At 40.4% G+C, this 22,899-nt stretch overlaps 2 protein-coding genes and 1 long non-coding RNA gene across 4 annotated transcripts; 1 reads left to right on the top strand and 2 right to left on the bottom strand.

Annotated features, from left to right (window-relative positions):
* Positions 1-509: 509 nt before the first annotated feature.
* rbm11 (RNA binding motif protein 11) lies at positions 510-5,520 on the bottom strand. 2 transcript variants are annotated; one of them, XM_061250036.1, is made up of 6 exons: positions 5,290-5,520; positions 4,450-4,612; positions 3,647-3,704; positions 3,058-3,154; positions 1,918-2,290; positions 510-1,487 (listed from the first exon to the last, which is right to left on the bottom strand). In XM_061250036.1, the coding sequence occupies exons 1-6, from the start codon at positions 5,383-5,385 to the stop codon at positions 1,402-1,404; spliced, it is 873 nt and encodes a 290-aa protein (XP_061106020.1). In that variant the 5' UTR covers positions 5,386-5,520; the 3' UTR covers positions 510-1,401. The 2 variants fall into 2 exon arrangements, with proteins under 2 accessions (XP_061106020.1, XP_061106021.1); XM_061250037.1 differs by having other exon boundaries at positions 1,946-2,290.
* Positions 5,521-7,850: 2,330 nt separating this feature from the next.
* On the top strand, positions 7,851-22,673 carry LOC133132709 (lipase member H-like). The gene is made up of 11 exons (XM_061248365.1): positions 7,851-8,047; positions 12,316-12,368; positions 12,864-13,240; positions 14,573-14,696; positions 15,036-15,137; positions 15,245-15,334; positions 15,903-16,070; positions 18,532-18,621; positions 21,000-21,108; positions 21,308-21,481; positions 21,826-22,673. The coding sequence occupies exons 1-11, from the start codon at positions 8,013-8,015 to the stop codon at positions 21,911-21,913; spliced, it is 1,410 nt and encodes a 469-aa protein (XP_061104349.1). The 5' UTR covers positions 7,851-8,012; the 3' UTR covers positions 21,914-22,673.
* LOC133132710 (uncharacterized) lies at positions 16,710-19,489 on the bottom strand. Its single transcript, XR_009709164.1, has 2 exons — positions 19,093-19,489; positions 16,710-18,255 (listed from the first exon to the last, which is right to left on the bottom strand). It is a non-coding gene; the product is annotated as an uncharacterized LOC133132710 (long non-coding RNA).
* Positions 22,674-22,899: the final 226 nt, after the last annotated feature.

The raw sequence follows: 22,899 nt of genomic DNA, 5'->3' as shown, positions 1-22,899 counted from the left end.
GCTTGTGACATACTTTCCAGCAGTTTCTGCCCAGTGCTTTTCCTGCTCCTGTTTTCCCTGCTTCCAAGTTCTGTTCCAGCCCCTTTGCCCATCTCCTGCTCCACCACTGCTTCCTAGCTCTATCTCAGCCCCTGCTTACCCTGCCTGACTGATCTCCCAGATTTGAGCCTTGCCTGATTCATGACCAAGAACATGCCTGTCCTTAGACATGGTCGCTGTGCCTCAACTTCAACCTGTTTCACCTTCCACTCAAAAAATCTATTTCCTGCCATTTCTGATCTGGAGCTACTTCTTGTTCTGCGCCTCCTGACAGTAAGATTGATATTAGCTAGTACTGTGTGCACCCCCCCCTAAAATTAGAGCAGTCTAGAACTGTGCCTGAGACAGTCAGATTTTTCGCCAAACTGTCCTGGTACTTCCCAGGTGTAAAATCCAGCTAAGACCTGCTCGAAATACCAGCTTGACTTTACACACACACACACACACACACACACAAGCCAGTCTGGGAATGTTGTCAGCACTGTATTGCTCTTTTCAAGCAAAATTCATTGGCCAGCCATATCCACAGCAACCTATATTGTACATTGTACTTGCATTGTAAGACTCTAGATACGACCGCCTGCTAAATTACATTAATGGGTAGAATTAGCTGTGAAGTAAACTACTACAGTAGGTAGGTCTGCAGATCTGATTTGTCGCAATCTGATTGTAGCGCCCTAGCTGCAAGATGACTTTTTTCAGACCAGACGAGCAATTTTAGATATATAGGCTACTTCAAGTTAATTTACTGATTCTTAATTAAAAGCTGCTTAACTGCATTCATATGCAGACTTTTTTTTTTTTTTTAATGTTACATTCTTTTTATTGAGGGTGCCAATCATTCTGGAGCACACTGTATATTACTTGGATTCTAATACAGTGCTGTGAAAAAGTATTTGTCCCCTCATTTCCATTCTGAAGATTCAGTGACAAATATGCAATAATAGAAGAAATCAGGAAGGGGGCAAACACTTTTTCATGGCGCTATATGTGTAAATACATGCTTGCAAAGTTGCAATATAAGTTGCATGTCTCTCAATAACAAGTTAATTTATTTCCAAATTAACCATGGTTAATGGTTTAATGTTTGAACATTTACAGGACAAGGAAAATGAAATATGTTATTCTGCCAAAGACTCAAACAAAGCATTGCAGAACTGTGAAGAAAATCTTTGCAGTGCCATGCAAATATGGTGACGGAAATAATTTAGTTTGAGGAGAGGCTTTTGGGTCTTCTCTACAGGTCAATGGTGACAGAGCTAGACCTTTCTCTGGAAGCCACTCTCCCTCATTCTTGCCATCATCTTTTGTCTCTTCCAGTAATTAAATCAGGTCTTCCTGAAGGTATTCGGTATTCAGACTTCAATTCCTGTGACTTCCCTGTGTAGACAAGGACTCCATACAGAATTTCAATTCCGGTTGAGGCTCAAAAGGTGGTTTCTTTTTCCCTGGAAGAGCCAAGTGGAATGAGGATGAGAAAGATAAGGGATTAAAAGCATGGACTCATTCCAGATGCAAGACTTTGCTAGTAAAGAATGTTAACCATAATTATTGGTGTGAGAAGCAGCTCCTACGGGAGTTTCCTGCTTTTAAAAGTCAATAGCATACATTTTGCAGAAGCTTGCATTCACGGGCCCTGTATTCCTAATAGAACAAAAAAAACGTATAAATGTGAAACATACAGAAAGTTGTTTTTGTAATAATGATACATACACAGCAGCCATAGCTTATAGAATGATTACAGAGGTTTTTAATCTTTTAATGAGCTGAACAGTCCTGGCCAACAATCTGAGTGTTTCTAGTTAAATAAATCCTTCTTGTCTGAGTTTTCCCCATCCGTGCCAACAAAGGAGGTGAAGGTAGTGTGGAGGTGCTTGCCTGAGCGCGTGTGCGAGCGAGCACGTACATGTCCGCCTGCTTTTTCTCTGCTCCTGTGCTTCTCAGACTTGCGTCTGCGTTCACGGTTCTTCCTACGCTTGCGCAGTCTGCTGGGCACAGCAGCATCCGTGTGATCTCCTCCCTGCATTTCTGTCCCGGGGGGAGGGCTGGGGGGCAGCGCCAGGGGGCTGGAGCTGGGGTTCTGGGGATTCTGGGACTGTTGCAGTGGAGGTGGCTGAGTCCAGAGGGGGAAAGCCAGAGTGGGCCAGAGTAGAGGAGGTACTGAGGGGGAGAAGGCCGTGGGCGGGAGGTAGCACTGAGGCTGGGGTGGAGAAATATTCAGAGGGAACTGCTCGGGGGGAAATCCACCCACCTACAACACAAGCAACAGCTTTTACTCATCAATTTACACGTTAGGACACTTTAACATTATGACATATTAACAATGAGCGCATAGGAAAGGCAGCTTAGTCATGTGAATTAAAATGTGTGTCTCAGGTGCATGACAAAGTTCCAGTCTATAAGGAGTTTGGGTGTGTCCCTGGTAGGTGGGGGAGTTTGTGTAAGCGGGTGGTCAACACCCAATTCCAGTCCCATTGGAAGAGACAATAAATCACTTTCAGTTATGAAACAGAAAGAACACGTTTCAAAACCCTGCGAGATTATCTTTTATAGCTGTGTGAAAATGTTCAAAATGTATTACTGCAAACACAAAGTAGGTACTACTTGTTGGGTGTGTCCCAGGTAGGTGGGGGGGTTCAGGTAAGCGGGTGGTCAACACCCAATTACAATCCCATTGGAAGAGACAATAAACCACTTTCAGTAAAAAAATTTTTTAATGTATTAGTGCAAACCCATAAATTATGTACTACTTGTTAAGATGACATTTCCCATAGGTTTCAAATTGTATTACATTTGAAAGTGCTAACTTAGTTCAACAAATGAATACATTCCAATTCCATAGGTGTCTGAGCGATGGGGTTCAGGTGGATATCAGGTGTTTGGTAAAAATTCTAGGTTTACTGAATAGTTACGAGATGTGGAATTGTGAAGGTACATGTCTGATGAGTAGGGAATAGGTAAACTGTGTGTTTCAGTAGACTGTAGTTACTCCCATGGGCCAGAGACCTGTCCTCTCACCATGGTGTTCCAGTTCATTGGATCCTGAGAGAGGCCCCTGTTGTCAGGGAAGGCAGAAAAGTGGAACACAGGGGATTCTGGGAAAACTGGGTTAGCGCTGTAAGGAGACAAAAATTTACCACTTCCCATTAATCTAGCTTCAGCAACATACAGTACAAATCAGTGTATCCCCCATTGAATGAATGTTATCACACTGTAATGTATTTAAACTTCTGACATTGTGATTAGCAATCCATATGTTTTCCAGAAGAGCATACACAGTACCACTCATGGGTTCTGCATATTCTAAAGCATGGGGTTGAAAATCTGCTATCCATTCCACAATGTAACATTGGCACAGGAATTGCTGATGGCCTGTTCTGTAAGCCATAGCATCTCCAGTTTTCTGGGCATGTGTTGGCTGTGCAGCACTTAAAAGGGAAATATGGTACCTACAATCTATGCATGTGACATTACATCACAGCTGACCATGCAGCCATATTTTTTTCTGTCATTTCAAACTGAAATGTTACTGAGTCCTAAGTAGTCACAGGCATGCACACTGTTGAACATTGTACATTGACAGTTACAGCGAGATTGGGGAACTCACCTGTGTGGCTCCAATGGGGGGTCACTAGGTCCTGTCCCACCATCACTGTGTGAGCTACCTGCAAGATGTGCACACAAGGGGCAGTCAGGATGCCCCTCAAGCCAGGTTCACACTAACAACCCCCTTAGCTTTATGTGTGCTGTTTTCACACATCCCGGATCCTGGGATGGTACTTTACATGTCATCTTGCATGTCATGTCATCTACTGTTCAAATGCTACAATCCCAAAACATTTTTACATTTGTGCTTCATGAGTGCCACATTCACATTTGTAAATTTATAAGATGGTTCATTTGCATAGCATCTCACTAGCTTATGATTAAGAAACACCGATGTTTGGCATTGTATTGTTAGTCTTATTTGGGAGACTGTCTCTCTGCAGTGAGGCTGCCTGTATTCAACTGTGTGAACTACTGCTGATATGTAAAATATTTCTGCACTGATGGCTAGGTAGAGGCTCTGGTATTTTATATGACAAACAAGCCTATATGTAGACTCACAGTTACAAAGGGCCAACATGCCATTAGGGGTAAACTAACATGTTATCAGCCCAGGGCAGTCAGCTTGAGCAACCTGGTTAAGGATGGCATTCCATATTTGTTTGTTGTACGTCGCTCTGGATAAGAGCGTCTGCCAAATGCCATTAATGTAATGTAATATATCGCAGCTTCAGAATAGTCCATTTCTATTTATGAACAGAAATTTGCAGCTTTCAGACACCTTTTGTGAGGGAACTATAATAACCAATTTGTGTGCATTACAATTCATAGTAAGTTTTTAGCATTGTGTCTTTTGGGGCCCACCAGAGCTGTACTGCAGTCTGATTGGACGGCCATACAGCCTGATGCCGTTGAGAAGGGCAATGGCGTAGGGGACTGCCTCTTGGTGCTTGTAACACACAAACCCATATGACCTTTGGCGGCCCTCCCTGTCCCTTGCGATGGTGACCTTTTTCAGTGGACCTGCCTGGTGAAACAGACCAGTTAACAGCTGACACTGAGATCGCAAACCAGAAACCAAACCAACAGAATATCACTATATAAAAGAATAATGTAGTAAGCTGTTATCATTTTCCCTAATCACTTGCAGGATGCTGAGACTGGTCAGGTGATAAGAATCAGCTTTTAGTTTGCTAACTATAACCAAGTAAAATGAGTAGCTAGCCTATCTAGAAACACATTCCATGTTTCTATTTGAAACTGAATTATAGGAAACGTAAATAAAAACATAACGAAATCGTAACATTATTTTATACATTAGTCATCCATCCTCCTCTCCCTCCCCCGAAACAATGACCACAAGATCCCGATTATAATTACATTATATAAGTTAGCCGTTATATTGTCAGCGCTGCTATTGTACTGTAGATAGACTAACTAACGTTACATTTTCTTCCTACACTATAGCAATGCCTGATGCTATGTCTAATCACTAGTACACCCTTCTCCCCGTTACAAATTATTCACCCTTTAGCATTTAATTTGTATTTTATACAGGTGTCGAAAGAAATACATACAATAAATTAATTACAGGTATGTAGCTAGCTGGCTAGTCAGTTACCTAGCTATATCTTGCCAAGCACAGTGGGAACTTAAGAAATCTAACGTTAGCTAGCTAACTGGCTAATATAATAATACAGATACCTGCAGGAACAGCTCGAAGAGAATCTCCTCTTTCACCGAACTGTGTAAATTTCCCACAAAGACAGTTTTGTCTACCTCACTGTGCTTGGCCAACATAACTGTTCAAACAATTAGCTAATTTATTAATTCTCAATTAATCTTATAACCGCGGCCAGGATCATTGTTGGAAGCCAAAATTTGTTTTTCTGAATCTGAACCACACTGGCGGTTGCTAATAGTTCGTGCTCTGCCGATTGCCGTAAAATATTGTGAGGAACTTTGCGACGTCAAATGACTTATTATGACCAGCAGATGGCGCCATGTCATAATCATGTGGTTTCTCCGTAAAATTACTTTTTTGGAAAATGAATGTTTGAAAATATACATTTTGCCCTTTTCTACTAACATACTCATTCAAAAACAAAAAATCTAAGACCAAATATATTATATAAATAAATCTACAACTTGCCATCCTTATTGACATCCGCCAAACACAAAACTGTCAAACTATCTCACAGTCCAATAACTGCGTAAACCAGGAAGTATTACACATACATACGGTACATATGCTGCAGATTTGTTGGCTGCAAATTACTGTTGAAAATCTCTTTCAATTGGAAAATTCTTCCAATCTTTAACTAGTTTTAGTGAGTCTGTGTCCACTGTAACCTCAGTTTCTTGTTCTTAACTTACAGGAGTGGGACCCAGTGTGGGAGTCTGCTGCTGTAGCCCATCCACTTCAAGATGTGTTGTCTGTTCGGACACACACTGCCACTGTTGTAACACACTGTTTTTGAGTTACTATCGCTTACCTGTCAGCTTAAACCAGTCTAAGGCTAGGCTATTCTCCTCTGACCTATTTATTTAACAAGGGCACCCACATAACTGCTGCGGACTGGATTCTTCAGGTTCTTTTTTGCACACTTCTCTTTTCCTCTAATTTGTTATAAGATTAGAGAACACATTTGAAGGGATTTCTGACCATTCCTCCATGCAGAACTTTTCATAATCATTGATATCCGTGCTTATGACAAAAACAAAATGGCACCTCCATGGTGATACAAAGACGGCTCTTACTGAGCACAATAAACAGAACCAGGTATCTCGAGTTTGCCAAACCTCATTGAAATTATAAGTGGGAGAGAGTGCTATGGCCAGATGAGACCAAAATTTAACATTTTGCAGATACACACCATCAAAATGTTTGGCAGCAAAATGGAATTCATATAAGGGGAAGCACCTCATATTTACTTTCAAATATGGGGTGGGTCATTGATGTTTGGAGATGTTTTGCTGCCAGGGGTCCAGGAGCACGATTTAAGATCAATGTCGCAATGAATTCAACAAAGCACCTAGAATCTTGGCTGAAAATGGTCGCCTTTGCTGGTAAACAGAGACTTGGTCGTAGGTAGATTATCCAGCAGGACAATGACTCCAAACATACATCAAAAACCACACAGAAATGATGGAAAGTAAAAACAACAACCATGTTCTGCAATGGCCATCTCAGTTTCCAGACTTAAATCCCATGAAAAACCAAATTATAGGAAAAGACTCATGGCTGTAAGTATTAAACCAGGGGTGCAAATAATCTGTTTATTGGCAAACATTTTCTTTATTTGAAAATAGAAAAACTGGTTCATTCTACTTGATCATTAATAAAGCACACTGCTTTACACATTTGGAAAATGAAGCTATGTCAATAACTATTATTTTTTTGTTTGCAGCATTTATCAATTTACTGTGCATATTTTTCAAGGGTGCCAATTTGTCACTGTTTGATTTTATGAACAATAATTGTTAGGGGTGTCAATAATTTTGACACCTATGGTTTTCAGAAGAATGGGATTACTTTATAAAAACATAGGAACATGAGAGTAAATGTATTGAAATAAAAGTATATAACGTACATAGTATTATCTATGTTGTTACATTTTTATAAATAAATCTGGACCTCACTGTATTATTAGCTAGGTGATAGTTTAGATACATAAGTTTGACAAGTTCATAAATAGATTATCTCACTGTCACTGAGTATGAAATGAGTCAGAGTATAAACTTTAACCTATGCTTTAAATGATGCAAGTTGGGGTCAATTGCATTTCAATTTAGGTAATTGAGGAAATTAAATACCCACAATGTTCTGTGAATGTACTTTCAATTCTTTTTTGGGAATTACTGAATTCAAATGGAATTTACCCCAACCTTGGTATTATTATGTACATTATGGAAAACTGATATTAAATCAGCAGTTAGAGTGAGATATGTTTAGATGTTTAACATGTTTAGAATTGTTTTCACATGATATTTTAATACAAAATACTTGTATGTATATCATTTTTTGATATCATAACCCTGACTTTTGACGAGCCAAAAAGGTTTTCTAACACACTGACACCCTGCATGATGAACCTGAGCCCATAACAAATGCAAAATTGCTGCTGGATCAGGTTTCTCAGAGTGGAGTGTTCTATGGAGTGGAGTATGTGTCTGGTCTGGCCGAGAAACACAAGGGAAGGTATGACCGAATAAGGGCGGGGACAAGAGTCGCTCTGGTGTCTCTTACTTCCTGGTGTGAGCTGTGAAAGGGACTGTGCAATGGCTGGTTAGACATGCTCAATGCCGCTGTGAAACTGCACCTGTGGGACCATACATTTGAATGACATTCCAGCTCAGGACACACAGGAGAACTGTAACATCCCAGAACGGAAATAAAATTTGTCTTGTTTTCGGGGCTCTGCTGTATGTTTCACACAAGCTCAAGCGCCACAAACTTCAGGTAAGAACTTTTTTGTAACTGTTTTATGTGCCTTTGGAGTATTGCTGCCTCTCACATCCCAAGCTTCACCTGTTTACCACCGTGTGATTCTGCTACTGGTATGAAAAAAGTATACAAACAGTACATTTTGGGCAAGGATTAAAGTGCAGATAAATAGTTGTCCTGCAGATTTCATAACATTTGAGACGCTAGATGAGCTCACTGTGAAACTGGTTTATCCTGTGAACATGTACAAATGTATATGCACACACATGTACACATGTGTAAACATGTATAGAGGAATTTGTTGGGTAACCAACTTACTCTAGCAGAAGTCCCTGAAACAGAAAGTGGTGAGCCATTTGTGTATTATTATGTAACATTTATTAGCAATGACAGTAATGAAATACTTATTTATGCCACATTTTGTATGTGTGTGAAAAGCAGTAGAGCAAGGGATGGGATATTTTCATATTGCAGTAAATTGCTTTAAGGAGGAGCATTAAAATGCTTTTGCCTTGAAATGCACATATACACATAGTGAGCACTTAATTAGGTATTGATTCGACTTATATTTCTTACTTATTAAGTCTTCTGCTGCTGTAGCCTATCCACTTAGAGGTTTGATGCATTGTGTGTTCAGAGATGCTCTTCAATAATGTTGCAATGCATGGTTATTTGCGTTACTGTCACCTACCTGTCAGCTTCGACCAGTCTGGCCCCTCTCTGACCTCTCTGGTTAACAACAGATTTCTACCCACAGAACTGCTGTTCACTGGATGTTTTTAGTTTTTTACAACATTCCCTGTTTTGTGTGAAAACTCCAGGAGATCAGCAGTTTCTGAGATACTCAAACCACTCTGTCTGGCACCAACAATCATTCCACATTCAAAGTCACTTAGATCACATTTGTTCCCCATTCTAACATTTGGTCTGAAAAACATCTGAACCTCTTGACCACATCTGCATACTTTTATGCAATTAGTTGCTGCCACATGATTGTTGGATTAAATATTAGCATGATCAAGCTGGTGTACAGGTCTACCTAATAAAGTGGTAACTGAGTATATATGAGTATATTTATCCCCAGTGGTCCTGTATAAATATGTGTTTCTCTTTGTCACTCTGGGTATAATATATTTATCTATATATTTATATATAGACTTGAATGGGCTTCCCATTTCCATGACAGCATTCTAGTTTGACAGCCACTGAAATGAATGGACTTTAATGTAATGGACTTTAATTTCCATCACATTAAAGCCCATTCATTTCAGTCAACATTATGTATGCACCTTTGTAAGTGCTAAAAACCTAAATGTAATGCAAACGTAAGGTTAGATAAAATCAGGGCGTTCACACTCTATTTAACAAAATGCACCGATGCTTTGTTAATCTATTATATGATGGATAGGAACTGCATATCAATGTATGAGTTAAAACAATAACTTATCTTAACATTGACATTTCCTGGTCTTTTGTTGAATTGAGGGCAACAAATATTCTGCCCATTGAAAAAGGGAAGAAATGGAGTAAAGTAGACTTTTGTTGTCCCAAGTTTAGTGAGTGATGACGTAAGAGGGAAACCTGGGAAGGTGCAGTTGAAGTCTCCAAATTCTTCCTCTATGATAGGCTATTTCCCCTCAGGTACAGGAACATTTGTTTCTCAAAGGCACACTACAGGTTGTGCATTGTTTCCACTTCAGTCCCATTAGGCCTGAGGTGCAATGTAATGTACTGTTACTGGAGTGTCCTTTCTGTGAACTGCTCAAGCCTGGAGAAAGATGGAGGCATTAGATAAAAGCTGTCCTCAAGCTGACACACAGCTCACACCCTACTGACATCCTCAGATCAAAGCCTTTTCTTCCTTCCTCTCTTGCCATCCTAATTTTTGTATGTTTCTTTCTGTTTCTTTCTTTGACTGTTTCTCTTCTCTTTTCTCATCTTTAAATTCCACTACTAGCTCATTCGCACTTCCCTCTTCCCATGATTACACCATCCACCTTATTGAAGGGACCAATTCCTCAATTCCAAAAAAGTCACAAGCCAACTCTCTTCTTAAATTCTTGTAACTCCCTCCACTGGGTCCTTCCAGTAAACAAGCCTGCATCATTTACTGGTTTCACAGCAAGAGAGCAAATGTGTTGCCGGCAACAATTAGCTTTTTAAGAGGAAACTCAATTCAATTAAACGGTGAGCCATATAAATGGCAAGTCATTGTATAAACACTTACAGTGGGCTCCAGAATTATTGGCACCCTTAATAAAAATTGAGAAAAAAGGCTGTATATAATAAACAACGTGGATAATGATCTATATGCTATGTTCAAAATGCTTATTGAAATGTTTATTTCAATACCTTTACTCTCATGTTTTAATGTTTTAGTAATCAAATGCAAATGCATTATGCATGTTTTCAGAAAATCACAGGTGCCAAAATTACTGGCACCAGCAAATCATGGCAGAAAGTATAACTGCCTCTGCTAGGAAGCTGAGACTTGGTTGTAGGTAGATTGTCCATCAGGACACTGACTCCAAACATACATAAAAAATCCACACAGAAATAGTTAAGTGAAAACAACAACCATGTTCTGCAATGGCCATCTCAGTCTCCAGATTAAAATCCCATCAAAAACCTTTGGCCTGAACTAAAGAGTGGGGTCTATAAGCGCAAACCCAAGGACATTAATGATTCTGAAAGGTTCTGCTTTGAGGAATGGTCAAAAATTCCTCCAAATGTGTTCTCTAACCTGGGATGTTCGCACAAAGTATTAAACCAGGGGTGCCAGTAATTGTGGAACCTGTTTTGTGGGGAATTATTATTCGTTTTTTTTTTTTACGTAAGACTGGTTGATTCGATTAAATAATTAATAAAGCACACTACTATACACATGTTGGAAAAAAGTGTTTAACTGAATATATTTTTTTATTTTACAGTAATTTCTATGCATATTTATCAAGGGTGCCAATAATTGTTGAGTCCACTGTATATACATTTTTGTTTTGCATCACTGCAGCATATATTATTATTTTACAATTAATGATTGTATGATGAATGATGGTGGAAATCAGTTTATTCAATTGATTCTGCTTTCTACCAGGAAGATTGCATTGAAGTGGCTCAGTTTATTTAAGAATCAAGTCAGCAATGCATCAAGGGAGCCTCATGTGAATAAGAGAGGGGGGATGGGAATATAGCGTCTCGGTCCACCATGGGTTAACATTTGATTAGCAGTTATTGTGGGCAGTGGTGGGCAGCAAAAGGATGGATGTGCGGTAAGAGCCGTTGTCTGGCAGTTGGAGGGGTGCCGGTTCTATCCCCCGCCCGGCCGGGATGTGTTGAAGTGTGTCTGGGGAAGACACCGAACCCCCAAATGAGCTGGTAGCATAGCCAGTGAGTGTGAGAGTGTGTGTATGAATGGGTGTATGAGAAGCATCAATTGTGCAGCGCTTTGGATAAAGGCGCTATCTGAATGCCAACCATTTACCACCCTGTGAGGGCTATCAACCCCAGCTCAGTGAAATATAGTTTGAATAAACTATCAATTCATGGGGTCATTAATACTTGAAGTCATTGTATCCTTTCCTGGAACTTGTGATTTTAAATCCTCACCTTCATTGTTTGTTTTTTTCATAAGTCAAACCCCTTGCTATGGCATCACTCAGCTCAACATGCTTTCACCAAAACACTGTCACTTTGGGCACACTGTCACTCTGATTTGCACACTGTCCCACCTCTCTGTACCCCGATACTCATGGTTTCACACATGGTGACACCTCTTAGCATACAATCACTCTCTTAATCAGACCATTACAGCTGCGATGCATTCATGTTCTTTGGCATAATGCCACACCAATTGAATTTTATTTATGTTTCTCCACATTAATAAGCCACCTCAACACCCCTACCTCAACACACCTACCCTTCTTCCACTACAAACGTTTCAACGTAATTCTGCACCAATAATTGAATATCATATGCATAATGAGAAAAACATATGACATTCAGCAATTTTGGGGCACAGTGAATACAAATATTTTGTAGCAGTTCTATTGTTGATCTTGGAAATGGTGAGTGGCAATGATCCACATATGAGCCATAACAGAGAGATTGAATGTACCAGCCTCCATACAGTCATCCAATAAATTTTTCCTATTTCACATACAGCAAATTGTAGCAGACCAAAAATAATAGCATAAAATATAATCAATCTTGACATCTTACAGTGTCCTGTCACTGTCACAGCTCAGATCTTTGTTACACATTCACACTTTTTTTCTCCACTGCAGGATGTTGGTCTGGTGGTTTCTGGGTATGGTTGGTGCAGTTACAATCTCAAAAGGTAAGGGTCATTGCTTTATTTGCTATGAATACATTAGACAGAGCAGCCTGAAGTGGTTTGACTGTTGGTATGATTTCCAAGTGTTCTCAATTTGGAGATAATGGTGGTTTGTTGGAGTCCCATAGCCTTAGAAAGAGCTTTGGAGTGGTCTAGTCAAAGTCTTTACTTGAACCCAATAGAGATTCTGAATTGACCTGAAATGAGCATTTAATGCTTGAAAACATATCAATTTGGTTCCACGAAGCAGATTCCTCCACAGTGATGTGCAAGATTGATATCACATTATAGGTAGCATTTGGTTGCAATTTTGGCTGCAAAAAACAGTGGTGCTACCAGTTAAGTTTAAGTGGGCAATTACTTTTTAACCGGGGTGACTTGGGTATTTGATAACTTAATGAAATAAAAATAGCTATTATTGTATTATTATATAATACTTTTTCAGGGCATTGAACACTCAAATGCAGGCACCCACATGCAAATAACATTCTCTTTTAGGCCTGGCTAGAGAATGTGATGACTTCACACGCCTGCACTTCCACAACTCTTTTATTGGAACCAGCTTACGCGTGAGGTTTCTGCTGTACACACGGGCGAACGAGAGCTGCGGGCTGGAGCTCTCACATCACAACGTGTCAGAAACTGCCCTGTTCAACCTGACACGTCGCACCGCCTTCGTGATCCATGGCTACAGACTTACGGGGTCACCACCAATATGGCTCGATGAAATTGTGAAGAAGCTGCTCGCCCAGGAGGATATGAATGTGCTGGTGTTTGACTGGAATTACGGCGCTGCAAACCTTAACTACTTAATCGCTGTCCGCAACATGCGCAAAGCAGCAGATAATGCCACTGCCTTCATCCAGCAGATGCAGGTAGGAGCCACGTTTGCTGGACAATCTAGTGCAGCTTCTGAATGAAAGTCTTGTCAGTGTTGTGATCCACAAAAATACGTAAAATGAATAAGAAGTGAGAGGGAAAGAGGAAGGGCGTGGTGTGTGAATGAGGGAAGCTGAAAGATATGTAGGGCAGACTCTGTGCAAATGGTCCCTTGATGGTCTCTTATCAGCATTATAATAAAGTCGGCGCAATGGTAGAATAGCGACCGGGAGTGAGAGATCAGGAACTACTTGAGTCAACAAGACATGCTAATACAATCACAGAAGGATGGTCAGTACACTACTTCCTACTTGAGATGTGCCACAGGATTGTCTGCATCCTCCCTCTATGTGTATAACTCTTGATCAAAGCTGGAGTTATAAATTGGAGCTAAAACCCTGAGTGTCATTTGTGCGCTTTGTCACTACTGGTATCAGAATAAACCTTTCATATTTTCATCAAGTTCGAAAGACGTCCTTTTTTTCCTAACAAAGCTGTTGGAGTCACTTTGGCCCTTATCTCGTATATACACTCAGTGACCACTTCATTACGTAAACCTGTACACCAGCTTGTTAATGCAAATATTTAATCAGCCAATCACATGGCAGCAACTAAATTCATAAAAGCATGAAGATGTAAGAATAGGGAAGAAATTTGATCTAAATGACTTTGATTGTGGAATGATTGTTGGTGCCAGACAGGCTGGTTTGAGTATCTCAGAAATTGCTGATCTCCTGGGATTTTCACGCACAAGAGACTCTTGAGTTTGCAGCGAATGGTGTGGAAAAACAAAAAAACATCCAGTGAGAAACAGTTCTCCGGCCAAAAACAATCTCTTAATGAGAGAGGTCAGAGGAGAAGGGCCAGACTGGTCGATGCTGACAGGAAGGTGACGGTAACACAAATAACCTTGCATTACAACAGTGGTATACAGAAGAGCATCTCTCAACACACATTGTGTCAAATCTCTAAATGGATAGGCTACAGCAGCAGAATAAGTCTAAATAATAAATACCTAATAAAGTACTCACTGAGTGTATGTAATTTAGGTACCTAATATTCACAGCTGGGAATTAACAGGGGATATTGTGGGTTAATCACCTGGCTGTGTGATTCAGTACTATCCAGTCCTTGACCTGCCTGGTCAGAGGTCCACTTGTCTAGCCAGTCCCTGTTGATGCTTTCTGTGCCTCTGGATTTATTGTGTTTCTGTGCACTTGTCAGGCTTGGTCTGGGTTGTTGATCTCACAAAGTCTGTCTCCCTGTCCTGTTTCTTGCAGTTTGTGCCTTTCTGTTCTTTCGGACTCATTTGGTCTGTCTCTGTGCAGGAAAATGGGGCCTCCCTGAGTTCCATCCACATGATTGGTGTCAGCCTTGGGGCACATCTCGCTGGCTTTGTGGGGAAAAAATTCAAAAATTCAAAAATTCATGGGAAAATTGGAAGGATCACAGGTGAGTTGCAGAGAAAAGGCGATCATATTTTAACCTCTCTGAACCCTATCCCTTTTTTATCATTGCTTCATTTTTCCTGTCCTTTTTCATTCAATCTCTTTATCTCCCTTTCTCTATTTACCCATTTCTCTTCTCTTGCTGTCACTTTTTCCAGTCTGATCACCCTTTTTCTATCAATCTCTTTTCTTGGTCTCGCTTCATAGACTGGCACAGTTAATTTGTTAGTGGTGAATCAATTTCACTTAGTTTCACTCAGTTCTTTCCTTACCCTGTCATATAATTGGCTCTCTGCACTCCTTTCAAATCATCTCTCTGCTTCTCTGTACTCCATTCACACAGCACTGGACCCAGCTGGACCTGAGTTCACCAACAACCCTCCAGAGGACCGTTTGGACGTGACAGATGCCCAGTTTGTGGATGTTGTGCATACTGACATGGATGGTAAATGCTACGAAAGCAGAATGTTTTGTGAAACTATTTTTGCGTTGTATTTAGACAAATGTGCAGCTGACTGACCTATTTTTGTGTGTCACACTGTGTTTCTACAGCTCTTGGGTTCAGGGCGCCACTGGGACACATTGATTTCTATGCTAATGGAGGAGCTGACCAGCCTGGCTGTCCCAAGACCATCTTTTCAGGTTGACCAGAAATGCGTGTGCTCATGTTAATGTTAGATGTATCGGCCACTGTACGTGGATGTACATGTTATATGTGACCCGTATGAAAATATCATGTGATATTTGCTTGAATGAGTTTTTTGTCATGCAAATGAAAATTTCCAATTAAAAAAAGTCATGTGAAATTGAAATCTTCACATGGGAATTCCATATTTTCACAGGACATTTTTTCAAATGTGAACTAGTTTTCACATGTGAAAACAAAACATGTGACTTGAAATAAATAGCATGTGATATACACATTGTGATTTTTTTCATACTCTACAGGCTGTCATAGCCTCCTACTTCTCCTAAAAAATATATTACATATGAACAGAACAATTTTTGGAATCCAGTATGACCATTTGATGGTTTTGTACTTTCTCCAATCAATTTAAAGTACTGTACCACCATTCTTGCAGTTATATTTACAGGAAAGAAAAACTGTGTATGTGATGAAAACACTATGTGGTGGACTTTGTGTGCGTGTCACCTTTGAGGGCATTAACAAGAAGGATAACAGAGCGGCCTCCTCTCTCGTGTTCTACAGGGAAGCAATACTTTATATGTGACCACCAGCGGGCCGTGTACCTCTTCCTCTGCTCTTTGGATAAGGACTGCAATATCACAGCCTACCCCTGCTCCTCCTACGACGACTTCCTAGATGGGAAATGCACACAGTGTGATACCTTCAAGCCCGCTCCCTGCCCGATACTCGGTGAGATATGCTCATGGCATTTATTTAGTATCAAAAATATTGCACGCAAGAAGTCGTAAAATGAGCACACAGAGGGGCCGGCTAGGCCAAAATTCTAACTTTGTTCGACATGTATAAAACTCACACATACTCTAATGTCTCTTCCCCAAAACGAGCCACAGGCAAAAAGGGAACTAAAGGTGCAGGTGCAGTCACCAAGCTCAATACATCTCTTCTCACAGGTCTTGCTGTATGCATTCAATGCAGTGCAACTCACTATTAGAGGTCAACTATATCGTCTCTGTAGCTATTTCTGAATAAAGCTGGTAGGTTTAACCACAGTAAACCAATAAAAGTACTTCATTTTGAAAAGTGTGTCAGTGAGTCAGAACCATCAAGGCTAGGGTCGGAATGTGTCAGAAACGTGAAACTATTTTGCCTTTCAGATCACAGAACCGTATTCCGGATATAATGCACCTTCCTGAAAATTGTTCACACATACATAAACACATGCATATACAGTCTATTTTAATACTTGAGTATATACACTACCGTTCAAAAGTTTGGGGTCACCTTGTCTTTTTCTGCTTTTTCTGATTTAATATTTTATTTTCTGTTTGTAATCAAACAATTCATGTGGTCAAAGTACAGATTCAGAGCTAGTATATGTACACTTTTATTTACAGATACACTCACCCAGCACTTTATTAGGAACATTTTTACTTTATTACATCTACTTATTCAAGTGATTATCTAATCAGCTAATTGTGTGGTAGCAGCGCAATGCATACAGTCATGTAGATACGAGTCATGAGCTTCAGTTAATGTTCACATCAGTGATCAGAATGGGGAAAAATCTAAGTGACTTTGACCATGGAATGATTGTTGGTGGCAGACAGGGTGGTTTGAGTATCTCAGGAACTGCTGATCTCCTGATGGGATTTTGACACACACTAGTCTCTAGAGTTTGCAAAGAATGGTGCAAAAAACAAAAAAAAATAGAGTGAGAAGCAGTTCTACACACATAAACGCTTTGTTAATGAGAGAGGTCAGAGGAGAATAGCCAGACTGGTCAAAGCTGATAGGAGGCTGACAGTAACGCAAATAACCACACAATACAACAGTGGTATGCAGAAGAGCATCTCTGAACAATGCATCATAATAAGTGGATTTTATTGAAGTTATTGAAGTGAAGTTTAATAAATACCTAATAAAGTGTATATGAACAAAGTTTTAAATATGGCCTAGACAGACCCTCATACAGAGCAGTATTTGCACGTGTGCAGCTGCGAAGCCACCGTCGAGGGAGCATTTCTGTTTTGCAAGCAAAAATGCAGTCTCATCTAAGAATAGCTATATATGTATAGACAGCGACGCCAATAGAAACCTATGGGGGGAAAAAATCTGCCACACAGGGCACCAGGAAGTGCAAAGGTTTGGCTCACTACACATGTTCAATCGTGTGCTTGGTCACATGCCTAGTCACATGCACAATGAGGAAAATATTTTTTAGGTTTTTTTGGCCCGCCATCATCACCCCCACTCTGGGGGACAGCTGAATTACACCAATAATTGGATTATACATATTTGTCCTCTGGTGTCCCTCCCTGTGGAGCTCAACATAGTGACGTGGGTTTACCCTCTTTTCTAAGCTTGCTTTTCTCCCAAAGACACCTCTCTGGTCTCCATGTTGGTTTATCGCTTCTAACACAAATGCAGTCTTCACAGGCAAAACCCAAGGCTAAAACCAAGAGTAGACATTCAGAACTACTTATTGTTTAACCAATCAATCTAACAGGACACATCAGGGCAACAAGAAATACCTGTCATTGTAATGTTACAATACTTTTGCTCACCTAAAAATTGGGTGGACTGATGCAAAAGGTGATATGTTTAAAAAAAAAAAAGAAATAAATGCTGAAATTCGGATCTGTCATCTCATGTACTGTACATCTTTTGAGCTCAAACTCAGTTGTCTTCAGTGCAAAAACAAAGGAATTGACCTTGCTGGTCCAATACATTTGGAGGGGACTGTACATCAACAAACTGATGTTGTATGAATTTTGGAGCCTTGAATCTTGTGATGGTGGAGCTGTGACCCATGTGAACTTGGCTTGTTTGCTCATGGACTGTGGGGACGGGGATGGGATAGAGATGTCTCCACTCCCTGTTGTTGCATTCCTCAGAAGTGACCGACTGTTGTGTTCTGAGTAAAAAAGAAAAAAAGGTTTTTAGCCCATTAATATCCATTAAATTGTGTTAAATACTATTGGATTATCATGATCTCTTCAGCAGACCAGGACAGGGTGGGCGTGAATCCTGTGCTGATTAACATTCATATTTGTATCATATGTAACTCATTCCTCCTCACTAGGTTAGAGCAAGTCAGGAGTTCTGAATTTAAAGAAATGTTTGGGCTTTTGCCGATTTCTGTAGTCTCCAACATGTTTCCCTGACTATCAGGTCCTTTTTATCCCACCAGGTTATTACGTTACTGAGTGGAAGGACACACTTCTGCAGCTGAATCAGACGAAGGCATTCTTCTCCACCACTGACAAGAATCCTTATTTCAGTGAGTAGATGACAAACAAACACCATCTCATAGCACAGCCACACTCTGCTCAAAGCACAGTATACCATCTCACATCTTTACCCACACTCTCTGGCAGGGGCTGTTCCATTTCTTCACACTTATATATGTGTGCTTGGGTACTTACATACTTTGTGGTGTATTGTGATGTAGATTAAGTTTGTATTGCAAGTATGTGGAACAAGTATGTGTGCAAGTATGTAATAAGGGCCTGAGTGAACACACTGTTATGTGGTCTCTATTTCAAATTTATTGTGGTCACAACCCTATTAATTACTGTGGAGCTTTTCTTTCCTTGCTTTGCTCCGGTTGTTACACAAACAGGTGCACCCATTTTTAAAGGAGCACTGTCACGTAAAAATCACAGTCGGTTTAGCGGTTTCCTAAATATGGGGCAAAACATCGCTCAGGCTAGCCAAGGTAGGTTTCATGATATTTGTATGTTAACGTTACCATATTTTCTGGGAGTGCCATGTGATCGCCTTGATGGGTGGCTGTCCATGAACCAGTCTCTGCGTTCAAGGATGGAGTTTGAGCGCCCGTTACCTTCTGGGAAACACAGGCTGGAGATTCAAGCCAAACATGTCCAGTGACTTTTGCCCCATATTTAGGAAACGGCTACACTGACGATGATTTAAAAAGTGCCTACACACATAATGTAAGCATTTAATTTCTAAATAAGCTCAACTGAAAAAAGCGTGACAGTGCTCCTTTAACCCTGCCAACACCACCAAGCTCATTCTGGCTCATGTTCTGACTAGCTGTTGGTAGCTTTGTGGCTAGTTCCGTTGCAGAATACCCTGTGCCGTGTATACAAACCCCTGCTTTAGTAGTTTCTTTCCACAGACGCCATTTAGCTAGCTATTAGCTAGTTACTCATGTTTGTATTTAGTTATAGTTAGTAGCTAGCCTATAGTTAGCCAACACTAGCCACAGTGGATTCAGTCTGCTATCCTATCCTGCACAATTCTGTACGCACGCACACTCACTAGCGCATCACCCTGGTGTAAACTAAAACCAGCTTGAATACAAGAAGTTTCAGAACATAGCTTGAGCTGATCAAACCATGTTGAGCATGGATCTGGTCTAACTGGTCAACCAGCTATTAGCTTATTCAAAACCTTGCCTGAGCAGTTTTTTTTTCAGCAGGGCAATTTATAGGGAGTCTTGGATTTAGGCATGAGCTCCCTGCCCCAAAGAGGAAATAAGCCGGTTGAATCTCCCGAAAATATGCTGTAGCTTTGTGCAGTGGGACCCAGCTATCATGGCTAGCCGGCTGACATACAAAACCGAATTTAGTTAGTTTATAACGCCACTTGATTAATGGTTAGCCACCAAGGCTAATCTCTTGAAAACCCAGCTCAGTACTGTAGTAGCCAATCCATACATGTCTCCTCTTGCCCTGCACCTCCTTCTGTATTGGATCATAGAACGTTCAGTGTATTGGACACATGCCCAGAAGCGGCCCAAGACGTTTTTAGAATGACAAATACAAGTAGAAAAGAAGGTATTAGGCAGAAGTGAACACAGACAAAGGTTGCGAGTGTATCATAGTAATAACTATTCGTTTTATAATATTCTCAAGGTGAACATCCTGCATAGTATAGCTAGTAATAGCAAAAGCATGATGTGGGCTTTCTAATTACAGATAAATTAACCGAGCGTGTTATTGTTATATTCAGATTAACAACACTATCATAACGCTATATAAATAAAATATAAAGTTACATTTGTAAACCTCTTTCTTACATTGATATTTTGGTTCATTAGATTATTCGAGAAATGGAACACAATTCTGCTAAGCACAAGAAGGTGCATGGCAAGTGCCATGCATGTGTGAGCAAGTGTGCATATTGGGGCAGCCTCACAGTAGATCTGCCTTTGAAACCCATACACTCAGTTTGATTCTACTCTTCCACAATGCATACTACAGGGTGGCCTGTAGCGTAGTGGTTAAGGTAAATGACTGGGACACGCAAGGTCAGTGGTTCTAATCCACAATAAGGCACAATAAGATCCACACAGCCGTTGAGCCTGTAACCCTGCATTGTTCCAGGGGAGGATTGTCTCCTGCTTAGTCTAATCAACTGTACGTCGCTCTGGATAAGAGTGTCTGCCAAATGCTAATAATGTAATGTAATTGCATGTTAACTGAATCTAGGTGCTTTGCAGTACAGCCTTTAGATGTAACTTGGGTCTTTAGGGACAATGTGTCTATAGAGCTGCTCCATTTTGGTCCTGCTCCTGGGGCCTTTTCCACAGAGCAGGATTAATGAGATTAACTACACTCGGTCCCAGCAGATACCACAGCCCTTCTGGATAATAATGACTAATGATTTCCTTGTTTCCCTCTGTGACAGAGACCTACTACCAGGTAGATATTGTGCCCTGGAATAAACCCATTCGCTGGGGAGTGCTCACCATTAAGCTGCATAATGGTACAGATGTGGCAGAGGCCAAGATCAACCAGTGAGTCAATCAGGAGTATCTCTCTTTTAGTCCACTGTCTTGTATGTACCATTACTTTAAACAACAATGATGCTGTAATGTTGCCATGTCCTGTGTGGGAGATGTGTTATCATCATCATCATCATCATCACAAGTTGAGTATTATTAATTAGTCAATTCTCCTTGCTTTTTCTCTGCCCCCTCTGGTTGACTCTCCCAGTAAATCCACCAAGTTTGAGCAATATAAGTCAACTCGAATGCTGGCCCAGTTTGACAAAAACCTACAGACAATCCGAAAAATCTCACTTCAATTCTCTACGGGGAACGTGGCTGGCCCTAGCTACAAACTGCGCCTGCTTCGCTTCCAGCTCAGGTCCCTGGAGCACTTTGACAGGTCAGCGTCCCCTCTCTGCTCACCTGTGTCTATTCACTTTCTTTCTCCTCAGCGGCATCCATTCACCTGTGACATGGTCCATACCCCTCTCTCCCTATATTGATATCAATGTCCACTCATGTGAATCTCAGTCGCCTTCATCTGTGTAATTTACAATCTGATTATTTTGCTGGTTCATTTAAGAGTGAACCAGCTACAGACCCCTGCAAATCCCTTTTTCCACCCTGTTTAAGGATGTTCTCTGCTCTGTGGTGAATGAATCTCCTTTTCTCCCTTTCCTTTGTCCCGTTTCCTCTCTCCTGGCTGTGCATTGATTCTGAATTTACTGACTCTCCTCCTCACAGACCAGTGCTCTGTCGGTACGACATAATCCTAGAGGACAACGTGGACGTTTCTTTCAGACCCATACCCTGTGAGACGTCTGACTTCTGAAACAAAACCAGGTGGCAATTCAGGGAATCCTATGCACTTTGAAGAATCCAGCTTCTGGACCAGCAGCAGGGAACTTTCTACTTAACCCAGAATCACTGATTCTAAGGAGTCTTGCCTCTGAGCCAGGGTAGTGAATACAATTGTGAATACAGAGCCTTGATATCCAACCAGGGTTGGTATCTGATGATAGTACCACAGGTCGCTAATGTCTGAGGACCTGATGCCTCACTAGCTACTTCAGACTGTTTGTTTCAGATTTTTCTCGTTATCATTCATGCAATTATATAGACTATATTATATTTATAACTCCTTATATATCCTCTGCTGTAACTGTGTAGACTACTGCGATCACTGAAGGCACATAACAGGTGATTTTGTGTCAAAATTTGTTCAAAAAAATTGGAAATGAGGGATTTGCTTTTGTTACTTTTCTATGTATATCTTTTCTTTTTTCATCTGGTATGATTGACAGCTGCGGATGAGTTTTCAAAGTGAGTGTTTTGTTTTTTAAATGAACCAGTTGTTACTTGAAAGTGGATTCCATAAGTAATCAAATCAACTGTAATTATTTTTGTACTAAGCTTTTTGTACTTTTATTAGTCTATGTACATTGCCAGATTATAAAAAACAGTATTGCATTTTTTTTGTTCAATTATTGAAATTATCGTTTAATAACTTTAAACAGTGTGCATCTTGACATGGAACAAAATCGTTTTTTCCAATATATAAATAATTGTTGAATCTGATCTCAAAAGTTGAATTATTTTGCAGATTGTTTATATGACTAATGAGAATCAACAAAAAATGGTCTTTTGCATGCACCATGTCCACAGGGTCAAAAATGATCCACCCTCAACAGACATTCTGTGATAGAACCAGTATTGTTTTTGCAAAAGCCTGTGACTCATCAATACATTTGTGATTTAGTTTAGTGATTTAGTTACAATTTGTACATGACATTCGCACATTTTTGTCGACCATCGGCA

The sequence above is a fragment of the Conger conger genome, chromosome 7 (assembly GCF_963514075.1).
Source record: "Conger conger chromosome 7, fConCon1.1, whole genome shotgun sequence".
Taxonomy (NCBI): Eukaryota; Metazoa; Chordata; class Actinopteri; order Anguilliformes; family Congridae; genus Conger; species Conger conger.
The sequence above is the reverse complement of the archived record's forward strand: the minus strand, read 5'-3'. Positions and strand labels throughout refer to the sequence as shown.